Source organism: Castor canadensis, chromosome 6 (genome assembly GCF_047511655.1).
Source record: "Castor canadensis chromosome 6, mCasCan1.hap1v2, whole genome shotgun sequence".
Lineage (NCBI taxonomy): Eukaryota > Metazoa > Chordata > Mammalia > Rodentia > Castoridae > Castor > Castor canadensis.
In genome coordinates this window covers 117143072-117164755 of record NC_133391.1, presented here as the reverse complement: position 1 = coordinate 117164755, position 21684 = coordinate 117143072, and the positions used below count along the sequence as shown (strand labels likewise).

The 21684-nt window shown below is 36.5% G+C and overlaps 3 protein-coding genes across 12 annotated transcripts in view; 1 reads left to right on the top strand and 2 right to left on the bottom strand.

Annotated features, from left to right (window-relative positions):
* The window catches only part of Gfm2 (GTP dependent ribosome recycling factor mitochondrial 2), a 48994-nt gene extending 41208 nt beyond the window's left edge, over nt 1–7786 (bottom strand). The window contains exons 1-2 of one of the 4 annotated variants that reach the window (XM_074077286.1): nt 7688–7786; nt 62–148 (exon numbers count right to left, since the gene is read on the bottom strand). In XM_074077286.1, the coding sequence (XP_073933387.1) occupies nt 62–124 (63 nt within the window). In that variant the 5' untranslated portion in view covers nt 125–148; nt 7688–7786. Of the gene's footprint in view, nt 1–61; nt 149–7687 lie in introns of those variants that run through there. The other 3 variants (XM_074077285.1, XM_074077287.1, XM_074077288.1) reach the window with 3 other exon arrangements.
* An 18-nt stretch (nt 7787–7804) lies between these two features.
* Nucleotides 7805–14953, top strand: Nsa2 (NSA2 ribosome biogenesis factor). The gene is made up of 6 exons (XM_020169671.2): nt 7805–7961; nt 9354–9541; nt 9630–9780; nt 11468–11647; nt 13137–13329; nt 14649–14953. Exons 1-6 carry the CDS (start codon nt 7959–7961, stop codon nt 14714–14716), a joined length of 783 nt encoding a protein of 260 aa, XP_020025260.1. The 5' UTR covers nt 7805–7958; the 3' UTR covers nt 14717–14953.
* Nucleotides 14954–15665: 712 nt separating this feature from the next.
* Fam169a (family with sequence similarity 169 member A) overlaps nt 15666–21684 on the bottom strand; it is a 71064-nt gene continuing 65045 nt past the window's right edge. For all 7 annotated transcript variants that reach the window (XM_074077294.1, XM_074077293.1, XM_074077297.1 and 4 more), the window contains 2 exons: nt 21475–21678; nt 15666–19908 (listed from right to left, as the gene is read on the bottom strand). In XM_074077294.1, the coding sequence (XP_073933395.1) occupies nt 19360–19908; nt 21475–21678 (753 nt within the window). In that variant the 3' untranslated portion in view covers nt 15666–19359. The remainder of the gene's footprint in view (nt 19909–21474; nt 21679–21684) is intronic.

The following is a 21684-nucleotide window of genomic DNA, read 5'->3' as shown; positions in this document are numbered from 1 at the left end:
ATTCCTGCAACAAAATAATTAAAGTTGCCAAAGTACATGTAATTTTACAAAAAAAGCTTACATTAATGTGCAGACTGGATATTTTCTGATGATTCACTGCAAATATCCTCAAGTTGGTGAACATTCTGATCCTCTAAATTGTTATTTTCTGAAAAAAGAAATAAAAGTGTAAAACTAAATTTATGCATTGTAAGTCAGTAAGGCACATAAAACATAAAATATATATGGTAAAAATATATTTCTTTTAGAAAATAGGAATGTATTTAGCTACCAAAAACTCAATACATCATTCATAAAATAAAAATTCTGGCTAACTATGAAAAATATGGCTTGTAAACTTAAAATATCCCTTTTTTTAAAAACACACTTGAATTCTTCAAAAAATGGATATATTATTGAAATATATTTATTGAAACTGCAGAAACATCATACCAACTAATATACACTTTTACAAAAGTATATAGAATTAAATATAGAAGGTAAGCATTCTCGTGTAAACTTAGTTTCTCATTGGCAGTAAAATCTATCTGTATATTCTCATTTTCTTATCACAAATATGGAAAAATGAAAATTTACACCATGTGAAAGATATACAAAAGCAAGTTATCCTCCTCTATGATTATAAAAACTAAGTATCTTTAGTTTAAAAACATTTAGTAGGGCTAGCAGTATAGCTCAGGGGTAGAGAGCATGCTTAGCATGCATGAAGTCCTGGGTCTGATCCCCAGCATTGTAGAACATAAACAAAAATCCCCACATTTACTAAACATTCACTGTGTTTCAAGTACAATATTAAAGCTGTGAGAAAAACATAGAAGCATGTTCTGGGGGAAGAGAAGCGTGTTAAACCACTGTATTATGTAAGAAGCCATGTCAAAACTCTTTAGTTGGGCTAGGAGTGTAACTGTGATACAGCACCTGCCTAGCAAGTGTGAGGTCCTGAGTTCAAACTCCAGTACCACCAAAAAATTAAAAATAAAATAAAATAAACTCATTAATCTTCCTCCTAAATCTGCTCCTTTCTTACTTTGAAAGTCACCAAATCCTTTCATTTTTTTTCCCCTTAAATCCATACCTGCTTTATTCCAAATGCCAAAGTTCAGGCCTCATCATCTCTCTGCAGTCACTACTGTAATAGACATTTGCCTTTAATCACTCTAGCCCAGGGTCATCAACATCACTGACTCTGTACCCCATCCTTGCTCAGGAACCATTGAAATGGCTTTGACTGTCACAGACCAGGAGGTACTACTGGCATCCAGTAGGCAGAGGCCTGTAACTTCAGCACATAGATGCTAAGTATCCTATGATCCACAGTGCGTCTACCACAGAATTAGCCAGTCCAAACCGTCAAGAGTGCCAAGGTTGAGAAACCCTGGAACCCAACAATTCTCAAACTGTGATCTTCAGACTCCTTAAGGTTCCTAAGACCTGTAAATGACATTTGTGGAGCAAATCACTGGTGATTTTATGATAGGGCATGATGGAATGTGTAACTATTTGGGGGAGGGGGCGCAGTTTCTCATGCTCCCTTCCTTGCTGGAGAGAGGTTTTCTCTCTCACTCCTTGGTTATTACTGGACCTAACTGGGCTTAACTGGGGACAACTGGAGATTTTAGAGAAGATATTGGACAGACAGAAAGAAATTTGGGGTCAGGTATGTTGGGCGCTCTGCTGGAGACGCACAACCTTCATTGCTTCTTTTCTCTATCTTGATTCTTTAAGGCCTTGCTCCTTGTAGTTCTTTAAAACCTTGCTTAAAACATCTTTCCTTAGGCTCCCACTGTCCCATGTTTGCTCTCAGCTCATCTTTAGCTCAACTGCTCTTAAAGTCTTTTGCCCCCAGGCTTGCACTGTCCTCTCTCTTTAGCTTTCTCAAAGCCTCAGTATGCAAACCTGTAAACAGCCGCGCCTACAATCTGCATATACATAACTCTCCAAGTCTTGGTCCTTAGACTTGCACTGTGCACTGTCCCAAGTTCTCTTTGGCTTTAGCTTTCCTAAGGCCTATGTATGAATTCTTTCTCAGCTTTGCTTTCTGAAGCCCATGTTAAAGTTCTCGGTGCAGACTTTCTATCAACCCCTCTTTAGCATTTTCCCTTCAGCAATTTTTCCCTTTTCTCTTTAGCGCTTTCCCTTCAACAATTGTTTTCTCTTCCGAAAGCTTCCCACACCAAAAAGCCCAAAGTAAAGCCCCAAAAGGCAAAAACAGAAAGCAAAAAGCCCCTCTTCCTCCTTCAGGGGTCTTTTATAGCAGCAAACAGGGTGGAGCCAAGGGGAGGGGCATGATGTTGTAACAGCAGAAATGTGTAGTTCCTGTGTCTCTGAACACAATTTAGGAGACACAGCTGTTCTGCCTTTCCCTGCCTACAGGTAAAAGCAATTAACTGCATCTCGCCTTGCTTGTGTCCAGTTCCCATAGGCTTTAATCCGCTCCCCACAATTTGGAAGAGCTGCACAACAGATATTTTCAAAGCAGCTAATGCATGTTTCCAAATCACAAATGGGTAAAAGATCCATTCTAAAAACAGATTTTAACATGAAAGATTACAAAAAGTTCAATAACATTTGATTTTATATTGCAACCAATTTTTTTTTCAGTATTGGGGCTTGAACTCAGGGCCTTCACCTTGAACCACCAGCCCTATTTTTGTAAAGGGTTTTTCGAGACATGGTCTCGCAAATTATTTGCCTGGGCTGACTTTGAACCACTGTCCTCCTGATCGCTGCCTCCTGAGTAGTCAAGGATTACTGGATGAGCCACCGGTGCCTAGCTGCAACCAATCTTTATGAACCTACAACTTGTCAAAACCTGTATGTCAAAGGTATAGTATGTACCTAAAATGATACACCATTTTCTGAAAAGGCGATTAAAAACTCTTTTTTCCTACCACACGTGTACGAAGAGAGGTCTATATCATAAACTTCCAAAAATGTAGATATAGAATACACAGATTAAATATACAAGTGGGTATGAGATGCCAGCTGTTTTCTATTAAGCCAGACATTTAAAAAGATGTCCAAAAGTATAAAACATTATGCTTTGAACAAAATTATTTTAGAAAATCATGTTTTTCGTAAAACTGATTTACATTAATATCTAGTGTATTTATTATTTTAAACAAAATACTTTAAAACTTTGCTTTAACTTCTAATATCTGAATATTAATAACTCAAAGCTCTTTGTAATTCTGAATCATTTTTAATAGCATAAAGGGGTACTTTGGACTAAAAATTTGAAAATATATACAAACACTATGTTTCTCCATGTGAAGTGCTCATGGTTATTTTAGGTTATAGAAAAACAAGGTTATAGAAAAACACTGCTTATTAAAAGAAAAGAGTAACCAACAGATTCCTTGGCTTCTTAGTCAGGGTTGCTAAGGATGAAGTTAAATTTATCTACATAAAACAGTGGATTATTTTAAGGAAAAATGTTACATAAATAGTAGCATAGGTGACATTCAGATATGACTAGTATTAACACATAGTGCTCAAATCACTAGAGTGGGATATTACTGTTTTAGTGCACTCTTTGCACATTTCCTTCAGACAATCTCATCTTATCACATCACTACTCAAAAATCTTTGAAGCTTAATAGGACAAATCTGCCTCCAACTACCTTCAAAGTCTTTTATTTTCCTCTTCCCTACAGGAATTCGCTGACACTTCACACTGTGTGTAACGTTGCCACTGTCTGAAAGCCTAGAATCCCCAAAGTAAATTTCTCCTTCTAACTCAAGAGCTGGGTCCAAAGCCTTTCCTGACCTAAAAATTTTAATACTACCTGCACTATATTTTCATAACACTTGAAACTCCTACTTACCTATAACAAATGTGATGCTTACAAGTTATTTCCTTTACTGTGAGTTACCAAAAGGCGGGATCTTTACCCAGCAGTGCCAAGGCCAATGACTCAAACATAGTTTTAACCTAGAGTCACTTATGGTCCTCCAGTGATTTCCTTCTTCCCTATAGGTCAATGATCTTCAATAAAACTAATTTTCTATTGGTGCTATTGGGCAACATGTTTTGTAAGAACCAGACTTCCTTAGGCCTTAAGGAATACATAAATAACTGCTAAAATGTGTCACACCTGATGTTATAAGGCAGTAATGAGAGCCAGGTGTGGGAATAAACATAGGTAACCTCAACATTGGAGAGGCTCAAGCAGGAGACTGACTTCAAGGTCAACCTGGATTACAAAAGGAGACCCTGTCTCAAAAAAAGAAAAGAAAGTAAAGGAAGGCAGTAATGAGGGGAAAAAACCCTGGGTAAATACTCATTCTACCTAATTAACAAGTATCATTACCAATAAACAAAAAGAATCCACAATTAAAAAAACCAGTGGAGTTATATACCAATAAAGTTTAATACACATACAAAAAACCAAGAACCATGGGGCACTTAAGGGCAATCAATAAAATACCTCAGATGCAAGCAGAATTAAAGATGTTCCTGAGAATCAAGTACTGTAGGAAAGGCAATTTTAAAATATTGAGTTAAAATAGTCTGTTTGCATATGGTATTTGTTACTATAGTAATTTTTCCTAAATAAAAAAAGTCATTTCAGACTTGTGTCATATCTAAAGTTTCTTAGAAAAGTATCAATTATGAATTAGGCCAATGTGTTCTTTATTTACTAACATTAATCTTTAGTATCACTTTTGCTTTTTCCCTTTATGTTGAATAATTAAACTATCAGTCTAAATAGTCATTTTCACAAGTTTTAAAATAGGCTATTATATTTTGGAAATTGGTAGCATTTAATTTCATTCAACAAATTAACTTATTTGCTAAAAATAATGCTCACTAAAGACACTCTAAAATTTAGGTCAACCAGACTGATGAAACACCTTACCTTTCTCATGTCCTTCTAACATTTACTGCAGCAACACAAGTACTTGGTTATTAGAAATATAAACAATGTGTTGGGTAACACATGATCTTCAACCTCAAGAAAATGTTAGTCTATATTCTGCATATTCACATATGTCAAATATTTCATTCATAATACTCTTCTTTCTCTTTAACATAAGAAAGATTTACCCTTTAACCATACACAATCAACTAATAAAGTAGCTCCCACCTTCTTCTGGTTTATCATTCTTATCTATGCAAACAAATGTACTTAAAGTTTCATCCAGATCAGAGGAATATCATGTCATGCATCTGTTCATCAAAATGCAAAAATGGGGTACCTACTAGATACTGCTGGTAGATTTAACAAAATCGTGATGATATACAACTTGGCCACTGCCAGATATAGAGGCAAAAAAATTTTATAACTTTTTTTCCAGTAAAAAAATTTGAACTCCGGACCTCATGCTTGCTAGGCAGACACTCTACCGCTTAAGCCACTCCACTAGCCCAGACAGGCAAAAAATTTAAGAGGGTTTTTACTGGGATTGATCTGTTTGACCCATTTTTATCCCTCAATACCAGGGTAAAATAAGAAAAAAGAACATACAATGTAGCCAACCACTTTGCCTTCTGTTTTATACAAATTAAGGTGTTATCATTATTGAACTTTAAAAACTTAATTTATTTTCTCTTCTGACTCAAAAGGAAAAAAGGAGAATTAATGGTTCTGGAAATTATTAATGAAAAACATATTGATATAAATTCACAACTTTAGTCAACCTATTAAATTTTTCCATAATCATAGCCGGGCGCCGATGGCTCATGTCTGCAGAGATCAGGAGGATCTTGATTTGAAGCCAGGCCAAGGAAATAGTTCATGAGACCCTATCTCGAAAAAAAAAACCCATCACTAAAAAGGGCTGGTGGAGTAGCTCAAGGTGTAAGCCCTGAGTTCAAACCTCAGTACCACGGAAAAAAAAAAGAAAAAAAATCCATAATCTGCAGGATGCGTTAGCTCACAGCTATAATCCCTGCTACTTGGGAGGCAGAGATTAGGAGTATTTGTGGGGTTTGAGGTCAGCCCAGACAAAAAGTTCATGAGACCCCCATCTCAACCAACAAAAAGCTGGGCATGGGATGATGGCAGTCCTGGCCACCCAAGCAAAAAAAAAGAACAAAAGTAAAAAGTATTGGGGGCATGGCTCAAGTGACAGAACATCTGTTTAGGAAGCAGGAGACCTGGAGTTTAAACCCCAATACTGCCAAAAAATAAAAATTTCCATAATCTAAAAGAGCTGCAACAGGAAACAATAATGATAAATCTCAAATGCTAAGCAAAAGAAACCAACACAAAAGAACTCATTCCATTTGATTTCAATCAAATCAAGGATAAACAGGTAAAACTAATCCATTATGTTACAAGTCAGGCTATTTATTTACTCCTGGAAGTAGTAATGACTGGAAAGAGGCAAGAAGAGGGTTTCTGGGAAATGGGTTAAAGTAATTTAAGGTGCTGATTACATGGGTATGTTCAGGTTTTGAAAACCCACAGAAACATACAAGATCTGCATTTTTCTGCGTGTATGTCACACTTCAATAAAATCATTTAAAAAAAGACCAACAGAGGCAGAGGACCCAGTCTTCTGTGATCTCAAATAAATCACTTAAAATCTCTGAGCTTCAGTCGTTCATCTACCACATCACAGGTTTGGTATGAGAATTAATTTCAAGTTTTCAATAAGAATTGTATCTACCATTGCCTTCTAGGTGAACAGTAATTCCTGCCCGCCTACTCAAGGGATACAAACAAACGAATAAATAAAATACACAGCATCACCTACGGTGATAAGCCGTACAAGAGAAAATTAAGCAGGAAAAGGGAACTGGGGCAGTTGACTGTAAGGAAGCCAAGGAAGACCTCACTAGAACCGTGACATTTAAGCAAAGACCTAAAGTAGGTGAAGGAGATAATGATGTGTTTCTGTGTGTGTGTGTGTGTGTGTGTAAGCCGAGGGGTACTTCAGGGAAATTATATGATGTACTGTACCCGAAAATATATACACATGCCAGTCAGTATTAGTTCTGGTTTTAAGGATCACATTAGAAAATGCGACCTCAAAAGACTGCCTCGAATCCAAGCACAGTCTTGATCTCATTAAGATAAGATGTACATTTCATTTTGCTCCCATCATAACCGAATCAGGTTCCAAACTGTGGGATAATACGGGAATTTGTGTGGCTGAGCAGTAAAAAGGTAATAGTGTTCTTAATTAGATGTCCTTTCTTATGCATTACTTCCTTTGCGGCGCTAGAGGGCCGCTACTCTGCAAGTCCACTAGCATTTTTGGTCCAGTGCACCAAAAGCCCTCAAGAGCGTTTGAAGTTTGCCCGGAATCTCAAAAAAACAAAAACAAAAACAAAAAACCCAAAAATGCCTTCCTTTCTGCCAGTTGGCCTAGTAGTGCTACTCTTATTCTTCTATCCAATAAATCCATTCCTTTGCATCCTTAATTGCGCACACATTAGAGTGGTAGGGGAAAAAAAAAAACACAGTCGCCCTGCGGAAGGACAGAGGAAAACGTGCACAATTGAGGGGGTCACCCGGTGTTGTCCTCGGTGGCCTGCTGTCAGTCGCAGTCTGGAGGTCGGCAGTGCCCAGCGCTGACAGGGTCACGGCCACGCGGAGCGGCACACACGCGGCACTCGGTCGTGCACAAGGGACGGGATCCCTCCTGCCAGACTGCAAGGTGCAAGAGGCACTGGCCACTCCAAAGGACAACGGTCTTACGTTTCAGAGCTACACCTCCGCGGCCACCCCCATACCTGCTTGCAGGAATGTTAAGTCTTCTTTGCCAAGCGTCCTCCAGCAGCCACACCTGCCCACTTCCGGCGGTGCGCCAACCAAATACCGCCGGCCCACAACTTCCGCCCCGCGGGGTTAAAAAGTTCAGAACGGCTGCGTCGCGCCGGCTCTTCACCCGGCGGTTTTAGAGGGTTGTCCTTTCCTGTTTCGGGCGTCTTCCGCTCGTGGGTCTTGAGATCGAAAGGTTGAGAGCTTCTTCAGACCCGCAAGGCCGGACCGGGCGCTGTCAACATGGTAAGGACCTTGCCTCGGGCGCTAGCTACATAGGGCGTCCGAGTTAGTGGGGCCTGGGAGCCCAGGATCCCGGGCGGGGAGTGAGGGGGTAGACGGAAATGTGATGCTGCCCTGACGGACTGGGCTCCGAGAAATGCCAAAAACTTTACCTTAGGGACATAGAGCGGGAATATTTGCAACCCAGGTCTAGGAGAGACCCACATGAGATCGTCAGTGCCAGAGCCCGGTGGAAATACGGCCGAAGTTTTCGATCACCCCACCCTGTACAGCAGGCATTTATGGCGCCACCTCTTTGAATTGCTGAGAAACAGATGGGTTCTTGACAAAAAGGCCTAACCGCGAATGCATTACGGGGCCGGGCTCGGCGGACCTGACTGCCAGCTCCTTTCTCTTCTGCATCTCTAATGTGTTTCTCTGCAAAACGGAACACTTCATATCTTTCCTGTAGTTGCTGCAAAGTGTATATGATAGTTCAACCCCTCTACCCCCCAATACGTTGTTGACACTTAGTATTGCTCTCTGAGCAAACTTGGCTTTGCATCGTTTTTATTTTTTACAGTATTAAAATACAAATAGACAAAACAACTGTTGTTTCAAATGCAAAAGGGATCTCATAAGTTACTGGTGAGCCACTTTGGAAAACAGTCTGGCAGTAAACATTTCCAGAGAGAGAGCTGCGTATAATTGTTTATTGCAGCTATAATCCTAACCACGAAAAACCGAACAATTCAAATATCCATCATCTGATGAGCAGATAGAAAAAAAGTGTTATGTCCATATAATGGACTACTACTCGGCAATAAAAAGGATTGAAGTACTGATATATTCAGGAAGGCTGGTAAGTCCCAAAAGCCATACACTAAGTGAAAGAAGCCAGATGCAAAGGGCTTATATGTTTGTAGATTCCGTTACTATTTCATTCTGAGAAAGGTAAAACTATAGAGATACTTATCAGATTGAGGGTGAGAAAAGTGAACTTTTTGGAGTAATGAAAATGTTAATTGTAGTGGTTACACAACTGTAATTGGCCAAAACTTAGACCCGTACACCTATACCTTAAAAGGGCAAGTTTTGTGGTGTATAAATTACACTTTAATATGAGATAATGGTGTTATTTGAAATACAGATTACCTTATGTCAGTGATCCTGTAGTCAGCTCATCCTTTTAGTGGTCCAGTGGATTTTTACAGATGCTTTCATTGAGGTTATTGCTTCATATCACCCAATAATAAAATTAACTTACATCATCAGTATACAGACTTAACTGTTCTAGAGTTGTTTAGGCAAATGAACATTTGAACAGTATGGGTCTTACCTACTTTACGTAAAATACAAAATAATTTTAGAGTAATCTCATACTTTAAAAAATTAACGTTTCTTGCATCATTATAGCCACAAAATGAATATATTGAATTACACCGTAAACGCTATGGCTATCGTTTGGATTACCATGAGAAAAAGAGAAAGAAAGAAAGTCGAGAGGCTCATGAACGGTCAAAGAAGGCAAAAAAAATGATTGGCCTGAAGGCTAAGCTGTACCATAAACAGCGTCATGCTGAGAAAATACAAATGAAAAAAACGTAAGTGATCCAATTTGATTCTTCTGTTAACACCCGTTGGGTAAAAGTTATTAAACAGATAATCTTGAGTCTGTTTCCTTCTTGCTAGTATCAAGATGCATGAAAAGAGAAACACCAAACAAAAGAATGATGAGAAGACTCCTCAGGGAGCAGTACCTGCCTATCTGCTGGACAGAGAAGGACAGTCTAGAGCAAAAGTCCTTTCCAACATGATTAAACAAAAACGTAAAGAAAAGGCGGTAAGCAATAAAAATTGAAGTCTAATTTTTATTTAAGCAAATTACTTAAATTTGAGGTACTGAGTTTGTTTCTTCAATTTAATTTGAAACATGAAGGACAACTGTTACTATTATTTAAATAATTGAAGTCTTTGAAATTTTTATAAATTTGATAATAACATGCTTTCTCATCACTGGGTTTTAGAACTTAATAGTTTTTAAAAATCATTTTTATAAACAAATTAGCTGGGCGCTGTGGCTCACATCTGTAATCCTAGCTACTTGGGAGGCTGAGATCTAGAAGATCTTGGTTCAAGACCAGCCGGGGCAAAATGGATCAGACGTATGGCTCAAACAGTACAGCTCCTGCTTTGTAAGTGCAAAGCCCTGAGTTCAAACCGCAGTCCCACCAAAAAAAAAAATTAAAAACAAAAGTAAACTGAATCTCAAATTCAGTATTAATTGCAGAGAAAATAAAACTATTTTTTGTTTCTGTTGCCTTGCAGTGCCAAAACTGGTTCAAAAGGAGAATAGTGGAAATCACACCATAAGTGATTTGACCTAAGTAAAAATTTGGCAGGTTTTTTTTTTCTTTCTTTCTTTCTTTTAAAACATCCCTTGAAGGGATGTGGGCATGGGTAAAGTAGTAGATTGTTTTCCTAGTTAGTGGGAGGCCCTGAGTTCAAACTCCTGTACCAGCAAAAGCCAAAAAAATACCTCTAACATTCTATCAGAAATAGAAGAGGGGCATATGTATTTTTAAGCACCTGCTAATAGATAAGACGTCCAGGTAGAATAATATGCATAATCTGTATTTAGGAGCTTATACTCTCCAAATTTAAAAACAAATCTTACTGCCTTTTTTGGGATTTATAAATATCCAAAATTAGAATGGTGTGCCTTTAGCACTGAAAGAAACTTCAGTGGTTATCTGTTTAACACCCCCTCATTTTACAGATGAAGAGACTGGAATCCAAGAGGTTGTAAATTATTCTTTATGATCATGTAATTATGAAATGGTGGAGTTACTCCTAGAACAAGTGTCTTAGTAAAGTCTTTCCACTGCTTCAGTTTTATATGTATGCATTATGGAGAGGTACAGAAAAACCTCATGAGGGATTTTTCTTAATAATGTAATCTAAAAATCCATTTGACGTAGAAATGCAAAGATATATTTAGTAGAATCAGTTTTTTGGTGGGAATGGAGCTTGAACTCGGCTTCACGTCTGCAAAGCAGGAACTCTACCACTTGAGCTGTATCTCCATTTTACTGGGGTTTTTTGGCTATGGTCTCAATCTGTTTGCCCTGGCTGGCCTTGAACCTTGAGCCTCCTGATCTCAGCCTTCCATGTAGTTAGAATTACCTAGTAGTAGTAGTGAGCCACATTCCCCAGCTGATTTTACACACTACCAACTAGTAGTGTATGTATTGCTTACAGAAGCCACTGCCTTACTGCAGGTGACATTTTTTATCTATAACAAGGCTTTAAGATTTTTAGTTTAAGCATTCAATATTTCCATGATACGTAATCTCCACTAGTTTTGCTTAATTGTGGCTTATGAGGAGACAGTGGAGAAGTCTAGAAAACAAAACAAAAAAAATGTACTGAATGTCAAGGAAGAAAGTGAATCTACTGCTTTGTATGACTAAAACATATTTGACTTACTCTCCTTGTCCTTTACTTACAATATAAATTCCCATTTTTAGGGAAAGTGGGAAGTCCCTCTGCCCAAAGTTCGTGCCCAGGGAGAAACAGAAGTGTTAAAAGTTATTCGGACAGGAAAGAGAAAAAAGAAGGCATGGAAGAGGATGGTTACTAAAGTCTGCTTTGTAGGAGATGGCTTTACAAGAAAACCACCTAAATATGAAAGGTTCATCAGGCCAATGGTAAGTCCTTTGCAAGTGTGAGGTGATTTAAATATTAGTTCCCCTTGTTGAACTGGATAAAGTACATTTCCTGAAATTGGTTTTATAAACAGATTGAAAAATGTTTTCATACTTTTGTTACTTCAAGTTATTGCTAGGGATTACTTAGCATTTTTTCCCACTACAGTCAAGAATCTTGACTTCAGCTTTATAAGAGATTTGAAATGAAAAGGTAAATGTCAATGCTTTTGAAATCATTTAAAAAAGGGGGTAAGAATATAAAAATAGCTTAATTTCTACTGATAGTGGTGATGGTAATATGCCCCAAATTAATCCTCACCCCCATCTATCCATACCTACTTTGGGAATAATATAATTGAATGTGTATTTTCACAAAATCCCTTCAAAGTCACTGGTTTGTACTACTAGATCTCCAGCTTGCTTAGAAAAATAAGGAATCAGAAAGAAAGTTGGTAGCATTAATCCTAGTGCTCTCAACTTGAGTGATTTTTTTTTTTAAATGGATTAAAATACTGGCAAGCAGTCTTGTTTTTGTAAACAAAGTCTTACTAGAACACATTGTAATTGTGTTCCTTGTAGTACAATTACTCAATTGTATTTGTACCTGAGAACATAATGGCTTACAAAGCCTAAATTGTTTCTTCTCTGGTCCTTTATAGAAAACATTTGTCCACTCCTGATAATATGCTGGACTCTTTTTTTCATTTTGTATTCATAATCTTCTGAATACATTTTGGTAACATCAGTTCTCCAGGGAGCAAATACACTAGTCAGGTTCCTACAAACTTAATAAGCCTAATACTACAAACCTGATTCAGTGTAATTTCCCCCCAATACCCATATAGGTTAAGATAAGACTACAGAGCATTCTGACATTAAATTATTGTACCCTGAAAGATCCTATCTAGGTGACTGGGTGATAGTGTAACTAATCTCTGTAACAAAGACTTCTCCAGGTATTCCCCAGTCTTTGAACTATATTACCATCAACACAAAGAAAGCTGACAGTCTGTCGTATTTTCAGTTATGAATGGTGGATGAAGTATATAAAGACATGGGATTAGAATATTTAGGTTTGGTCCTATTTATCACATACCATTTAATTTTGAAACAAGTCATGAAGCCTGCTAATCGTTGTTTCATCATTTAACAAAAAGGGAGGAGGGGTGTTAACATGTGTAAATGAGCTAGTTGTGAGCTCTAGCATAATGCCTGGCATGTACCAAGTTTTCAGTAAGTCTAAATAACTAGACTTAAAATGTAGTAGTTAGGTAACTATTACATGGTTAAAAAAACTTTCTAAGAGTGCACATGTAGAGTTTTCCCTCATGTACTTATACTGTCAAGTTTATTAGTGTGTAGAAATGTATTTTATCTGATGGTTTAAGATATGACCTTATTCGTGCTTGAAATGATTAGAAAAGATAAGCAAAAGGACTACTCATCATTAACATTTTGGACTTAAATCTTCTTGTGTTTGATTTACTAGGGTTTACGTTTCAAGAAAGCTCATGTAACACATCCTGAACTGAAAGCCACCTTTTGTCTCCCCATACTTGGTGTGAAAAAGAATCCTTCATCCCCGCTATATACAACTTTGGGTGTAATTACCAAAGGTACAGTCATTGAAGTGAATGTGAGCGAGTTGGGCCTTGTGACGCAAGGAGGCAAAGTTATTTGGGGTAAGTGAATTTTTAAATATAGGGCTGTTACTGTCTACAGTTTGTAATAGAAATACTTTTCAAGTTGATATAAAGTATACAGCAAACTTTTTTTAATGAAGAGCTAAATGGGTTAAAATTGGGTGTAAATTACATGTAAATCTTCAAGAATACTACTTTTACAGAAAAAGTGAATGTAGTTCTTTTTAAATTAGGTTTTACTAGAAAGGTGTACTATATTGTTAGGTTTGATGCTTAATTGAAGAAAATACAGTAAATTCACTGTAAGCCAGAGATGGGAGGCTTATTTTTACATCAAACATAAACACTATTTCAATAATAATTAAAACTGAAATTTTTCATGCAGCAGTTTTAAGTTCTTTTTTTCATTTGTTTAGTTTTCTGCATTTAGTGTCTAGATTTTCTCTAAACTTTGGTATTCTTTGAAAAGAATACCTTTTTTGTTTTTTGGGATTTTTTTAGGTACTGGAGTTTGAACACAGGACCTCATGCTTGCTAGGCAGGCACTCTACCACTCGCCCAGCTGGCCTTGAACCTTGATTCTCCTGATCACTGTCTCCTGAGTAGCGAAGATTACAGGTGTCAGCCACTGGCATCTAGCCCTTGAGATTCTGGAGTCATTTGTTCACAATTCATGTTGGCTGACCTCAGTTTTAAAATATGTTGTCAAGTTGATTTGAAATACTTTTTAAAGCACAATGCAAGAAGTGGGGATATAGCTGGTGGAGTGGCTCAAGCTGTTAAGAGTGCCTGCCCAGCAAGCATGAGGCCCTGAGTTCAAACCCCAGTACCACAAAAAAAAAGGGGGGGGATATACATCAGTGGTAGAGAGCATGCCACACATGTACAAGACCCTGAGTATGATCCCCAGCCCCCACCCCCCAAAAAAACCCAAACAAAACATTTGCATTAGCTAATTGTGGTGATGTTCACACCTGTAATCCCAGCAAGGAGGCAGAAGGATCTTGAATGCCAGGCCAGCCTGGGCTACATAGCAGGACACTATCTCAAAATACTAAAAAACAAAACAAAAACCCAATGTACTTTTCAGTAACAGTCACATGGAAAATACTGGCTTGTTAATCTAATGTACTAACAGAATGAAACCGACTACCATTTAAAAACACCATTTGTATAAAAGTTGTAGTCACAATACAACTTGGTTTTGAATGACTTATGTTTGTAAACTCATTTATCCTCTATTAATTTTTTTTTTAAATTGTAATTAGAAATATTTTAGGCAAAGATTATATTCCTTAAGATTAATTTTTATTAGCTAACATTTTCCCTTTTTCTTGTTTTGGTTTTGTTTTCCTTAGGGAAATATGCCCAGGTTACCAACAACCCTGAAAATGACGGATGCATAAATGCAGTTTTACTGGTTTGACAGCACTTTCATACAAAGAACCCCTTATAATTATGACTACAAAATGATCAGGACAACCAGCAATACTGTGATGTTTGTGAATACTACCAAACAGTCTTACATATCTGCAATCAAGAGAGCTATTTATTAAATTGTAAAAGAAAAACATTAAAATGGCCCAATTTTACAAATTGGTTTCTATTTTGGAGACTGCTAAGGGCTTACATGTTAATAAAATTGAAGGATTGAAAAAGCAAACACATAGATACCAGTATCTGCATTGAAGTGTGGGTGTCTGGAGATGCCTATCTGTCATTACTGGAAAAACCACCAGTGTAAGGGAAAGCATTCGTAAAGGCTAATTCATACTTAGGATAGTCAAGGCTAAGAAATTTGGTAATGTTCTCATTTGTCCTAAAAAATGTAGCATTAGCACATGGTAATGTTTACATTTATAAAATACTTTCATGAAAACAATGTGAGAAAAGGCACACTTAGAGGGAAAAGCTCAGAACTCTTAAGTCCTTGACTTCTTTGTACAGTAAGTCAGTGAACCACAATGTAGCTTTCTTTTAGCATTTTCTGTATTTTAAATACAAGGTAGTACATATGTAGTTTTAGAATGGTATTAAAAATGGTTTAGAATAATTCTAGTTTAGTTCACACTGATGCCCTGAGATTTATTTGAGTTAATTAGGTAATATAAAAAGGTCTTGTTTTAGGGTTTTAACTGGTCAAAGCACTTTTGTCATATGAATTATGTGCTCCTGTTTCTGAAACTAAGAAAGGGTGTCTATATTAACCTATAATCACATTGCTTTATTTTTTTAAGTCTGTCTTCAAAGTACAAGCAGTGTGATTAATTGTGCCTTAAAAGCCACTGAATGTCTTAAGACAAATTCACTATTTGAATACAGCTTCATGAATGAAATTGGGGAGAAAGGAAAGAATTTCAAAACACAGACCAGAAAACAATCACAAAATATAGGTTTAATTGCTTTTAAACTTGCGGGGGGAGGAAAAAACCTACCAAGAGTAAGTTCTCCAGTAAGACTTGTTATTCTGAATAATAAGACTTTCTAAGTTTTATAAACACATTAAAGTTGTAGAACACAAGACACTTGGGAAAAGGAAGACCAGTTCCTTGGAAATAACAATCCAGTAGGACAGAATCACTTTGTGACAAGCTAAACCTAAATTTAACTATTTTGCTGCTAATCAAAATAAGTAATGTGCAAATTAAGTTCTAGAACGTAAAAAAGAAAGAAACTGACTTTAGGTAATCACTGGACACTACAGAAATAAGATTTCTTATTTTTTAGAACTAAACCTAAAGAAAATTTGTACAAAAGAAGCTTGATAAAAAATAAAACAAGCATAACAAATCACACCCATAAAAGACTGGATCACATCTGAAACACCATGTTGCTACCATGGACACAAAAAGCAGAAATTTGTTTCTAAAATACTGTTGCACAGATGATGTTAGTATAAACTTTATTTACATTAAAATCTGTTTCAGTTTGCTGGTGTGACCAAACCTTGGAAGGTATTCCCAAAGAAAAAAGTAGAACATAAAAGCAGATATTTAGATACGTAGAGGCTCAATTTGATGCAATCACAAACCTTCAAAAGGTACTTTATTCTAATGTCACAAACCATTTTAGGTAGTAGTCTGGTAGTCAGTTAAAGTAAACCATTATTGACTAGATGTTCTCCTTACCATCCCTGCACTGAATGAAAACATGACTATAGACACATTTTAAGTAGAAGACTGACATTCTAAGTCATGCCATTTGATTTTATAAAAAAAATCATAATAGAACCTCTCATCTTTAAAAGTTATAGAGGAGCTTTACAATAACTCTTAAATATACTAATTTCTGTGAGGTCTAGCAATTGAATAATTTAAACTTGAAAGTAGAACTAAAATTTTGCTAATAACCATCTGCTTTATATTACACAAGGAAATATATACTTATGTACACAAGAAGTGAACTCCCTTCTCTGCAAAGATGACTTCTAAAAATACCAGTTCACAAAAGACTGTAGGATGTGACTGAACACTTAACAACTAGACTGGTTAAAATTACATTGCAGTCAATCCTCTGTGATTCTGAAAATTTTTCTAATGCCTTGCAAAAACTAAGTATCTGATTAAATTTATTTAGATTCCCTATTGATGACAGATTTTGTTATAAATTTGATATAATCAACTTAAGTTACTGAATATGAAAGTTAGGTTTTTCCATGTGATCTAGCTTTTTATCCTCTATGATCTATAAACCCCAAAATAACATTTCTGCTGAGATAGCATGTAACAGGACAGATGTGGTGGCCCAAGCTTGAAATCCCAACACTTGGGAGGCTGAGGCATAAGGATCTCAAGTTCAAGGCCAGGCTGGGTAACATAGCATGACCTTGTCTCCAAAACAGGGAGTGTGAAGGAAAAAAACAGGTTATATGTTAAAAAAAAAAAAAAAAAGTTTTATTGTGTGTTGAAAAATCAAAATTGCTTAAAATTCCCTTACTACTTAAGCCAAGCAAGTTTAATAACTATGAATTTAGTTCCCAGAGATGGTACATGAATAATGGAATTTTTTTTTGTAAATTCAACAGACATTGAGATATCTAGACATCTAGAGTTACCAGTAAGTGCAACTTTTAAAAACTACATGTTTAAACAAAGTAACTTAAAAGGATCAATGAGCAAAAAATTAGTAAGATACTTTAAAGTTTTTAAAGCTGAAAATGGAAGTTAGCTTTCTGAATCTTAGTAGAATCTTTAGTTATTTCCCTAGTTATGATATTAATAAGTTCTCAAAATATATTAAACAACATGAACGTTCGATAGATTCACTAGAATTAGTCATGCTTATTCTTGCACTTAGCATCTGTAGAAAACACAAAAGGCCAAAGTGAATGAATTTTCACTTAGAATTAAGTCATCTAACTTCTGGCGAATAATTAAAAGAAAATAGGAAATAGAGTTCTAGATCTTACAAGATTGGGAAGGTTTACTATATCTTCTCTGCTTAAAGATTTTAATTATATCTTTCTAAAACACTGACTTTCCAAAATAAAGTGTTATGACACCACATTACCTAACTGAAGATTGAACAGACCACAGACCTTCAACATAAAGCCATTAACACCTCAAATAAGGACACAAAGTCGTAACATGTTTCTTTCACAAAAGGATTAAGAACAAGCTGTTTCAAAACCAAATCTAAATAATATCAAAACATTCTCTAACTCATGTACAAACTGAAGCACATGTAATCCAAAAACCATGATTGAATTTGAGATACTTATACTCTTTGAATTCTAAGAATAACCATCTTGTTCATTTAAAAACAAATTACCTACAACAATGAACAGTTTAGGGATTTTTTTCTCCAAATTTTCCTAGGTAAATAAATGCTTTTGCTATAGCAACACAAAGTATAAATAACAAGCCGTCTTGTAGTCAGTACTCAAAGGACAAATCTAGAGTAAGCAAGCCCAAAGGGACAACTGAATCCTCCAATTTAATTTAAGCTCTCATAACTACAGTGCCTAGGGCAGATTTACTCCTGCCATCTAATTCTAAGATTGTGGGGTGCAGTTCTAAATCTATCCAAAAATGGGCACAAAGGCATAAGGTGGCAGGCAGACCACTCATGCAGAATCACTCCATGAGTTAGAGGGGCAGATTAAAGCTGAGGGGAAAATAAGACTGTAGAATTAGGGCAGTAGGGGGTTAAGAAGGTTTAGGAAGGGGGCTCCCACTTCTAAATTATAGATATTAATTGGATGGGAACAAAAGTATAGTCTCTAGCCTACAATATCTATCTGTGATAAGGACCAGGTGTCCAAGTTAAACTATATCCCTAATTTTCACTAGTTGGAATGTTTACTTCATTAAAGGTAGAACATGTAACTTGTAAACTTATAACCATCTGTAAATATCAAAAATTTAAAAAATTACAGTAAACTAATTTTGAATAATGTACCCAAGTGTGACAGTTAAATCCCTAGCAGTACTGTTACTATCAGGTGGTAAGTGTCAGAAATAGTGTACCTTTCCACAGATACTGAAGGCAAAGAAAGAAACAGCATCTATAACTAAGACCAAAACCAAAATGTTGTCTTCATACATCTTTGACCATAAGTTTTTACTTTTTGTGCTCTCATTTACTTGAGGTTATTCTTATTCTAATTTACTGACCCTTATTTTTGTTTAGCCATGCCTACATTTTTTTAAATGGTAAGAGTTTTGATATCTAAGATAAAACTTCTAGAACCCTCACAAAGTTTTACTATAAAACCCTTAGTATAAAAGATTTCTGTGATCCTTACAAGTAATGGAAAGCTTACTACTTTCAGTTTTTTAATTTATAGTTTTTGAAATATGGTCAGATGTCCACCTACTAAAGAAAAATATAATATGATCTGGAGTCTCAAAATTCAAACATGGCTAATAAAAATAAAAAAATTATTATTTACACTGAAAAATTAAAAACAATAGTGAATCCTAGTTCCTAAAGGAAAAAGAAAAACTGCATGTTAAGTTCAAATTTTGGAAATGTCTGTCCTATGCCCCGTATTGTTTATTAATTGCCATGTTTTAAAAACAATTCTGTTACAAAGAAGAAGATTTATCATACGCATATCTTCTTCATTCAGGTCATCTTGGCTTTCTTCTTGGCAGGTCCTTTATGCCCCTTGGCCTTTCTTCTTAAATTCCGCCTGTCCACTACAGGCACTTCCACTTCTATCTCCTCTGAACTGCTATCCACAGCCTTTTCTGCTGATTGTGTAAACTGATCCAGTTGCTCAGAGGACGCTTCGGACTGCTCCTCTGACTGGTTCTTCTGTCCTGTGTTCTGTGAAAATGGCACATCCTCAAGTTCCACCTCTATTAGAGAATTCTGAGGAAGAGCAGTAGACGTTTCCTGGGACTCAGGCACCCCCTCTTCACCCTGGTCTTCCAATGAGGAAGTAGTGTGGGGTGATAAGTTCTCAGAGACTGGTTCTTCAGCAAATTCTGCTACCACAGAGTTTGGAAAAGCACTGTCAGAGCGTTCTTCATTTGAGATAGTGGCAACACTGTCTGAACTTCCCAAATGCGCTTTCTTTCTTGAAACTAGGGACAGTTTCTCTTCAGTGTGCCCCTTGTCATCAGATGGGCTTTGATCTACCAACATTTCTGAGTCAGTTATATGTGGGGTCTGAAAATAAAAAAGTTGGTCAACAGATAATCTTTTATAACACAGTTCTAAAATGAATTATCCTCAGATATCAATATGCAATAACATTAAATTAGAACTTAAAAGAATTTAATATTCATTACTTTTGTTAACCATGTGTACAAATTATGGATTCAACTAAATTTCTTTAAAACTGTCTCATTAAATTCTTACTATAGACATAATATTCTTACTTTATAGACATAATAAAAGTAATTACTTTACCACAAAGAGTACTTAGTAGATCTTAAATTTCAGATCAAGAGACTTCAAAACCATGAATCACCTGTAAGTTCTTAAGTTTCTTGGTGTTACTAGAGCCCAAAGCAAGAATTCCTTGGAATATAACACTGTGCCACCCTTCTAAGTTTGACTATGGTTTCATTAGATGACAGGGATGGTGACTATGGTGAACACATATAAGATTGCTGTTGTATTGATGGATTGTGAAAAACTGTTGAAATAAGAATTATTAGCTAGTGTGTGTTAGGACTTAGAAACCAGTCAGAGTATGAAAGGCGATAGGCAAATAAGCCAAACCTAAGGTGGCAGTGCTTATAGCAGAAACTATGAGGTCACCACCAGGTATATAAACTCAGAGCCAAACCCCAAAACCTCGCTTGCCTCCTTGCCCACGGGAGACCACGCTGTCAGAGTCTGTCCTGAGGCTCTGACGTAGAGGCAGCTGCCGCTTGTGAGCGTGCCCCTTCTCCCGAAGACCACTGGGTGTTGCCGGTAGACCACAAAACTGGACCTGCACTGAAGGCAGCCTTGAGGATCCCACAGGGTGCAGCTACACCCCTCTTATCAGCTGAGAAAGCGTTGCAAGGTGAGCGAGACTTGGGGGAAGGTCTGAGTAACCTCCTGGCTGGCTAGGGTAGTAGAGACAGGCATTAGGATCCATGGGAAAGTGCCATGTAAATTTGTTTGAATAAAATCCTGCTCTCTGAAATAAGAGTCTCCTTAGTACTGTTCCTCTGTACTTAATTGAACTATAAGTGCTTGCGACAGTGATGGATGTTTATTCAATAATCTAAGTGAGACACTAACAAAGAAATGCTACAACAGTGTTTTAGTTTTAAATTGGAATGTTAAAAAGTAACAAAATTTAAGTTCTTTTAAAATACTCTAAGTTTTTCTTTTTCACTAATTTAAAATGTCTCCCTCATTTAAAACAAATCATAATTCCTGTGTTGGTCATATATTATGCAAGCAACAAGTACTCAAATATTAGGTAAATTATGTTTAATCCACTTTTCTGAGCATTTCCCTAAGTCTACAAAGTAAAACTTCTTTTGTTACCATAGGGTAGATTTTTTTGTTGTTGTTACAGGGACAGAACCCCATAAGGCAGATATGAATAAGATTACAAGACTGGAGTTTAAGGATTTAATTTCCTACAGTATCTAATGTAGAACAAAAGTTAATTTTCCTGAATGACCATACATATTAAGATGAAGGACAATTATATATACTCCATTCACTACCCCCTAATGGTGCCAGTATTGGCACACTTTAACTATAAAAACTGAGTTTATGTTGCCTTACCTTATCCAGTTGAACAGTCTCAGAGGGCTTTGAAGATTCTGTCCCTAGTGGGACAAGATTTGTTGCATCTTCACTGGAATTAAAGGACTGCACTTTTAATTCTTCTTCCGCACCTTCACTAGTGGAGTCCTCCTCTTCGGGTACAAGTGAAGTCTTAAGAGTATCATCCATTATTTCACCATTCACAGGCTCTAATTCAGAGTCCTACAC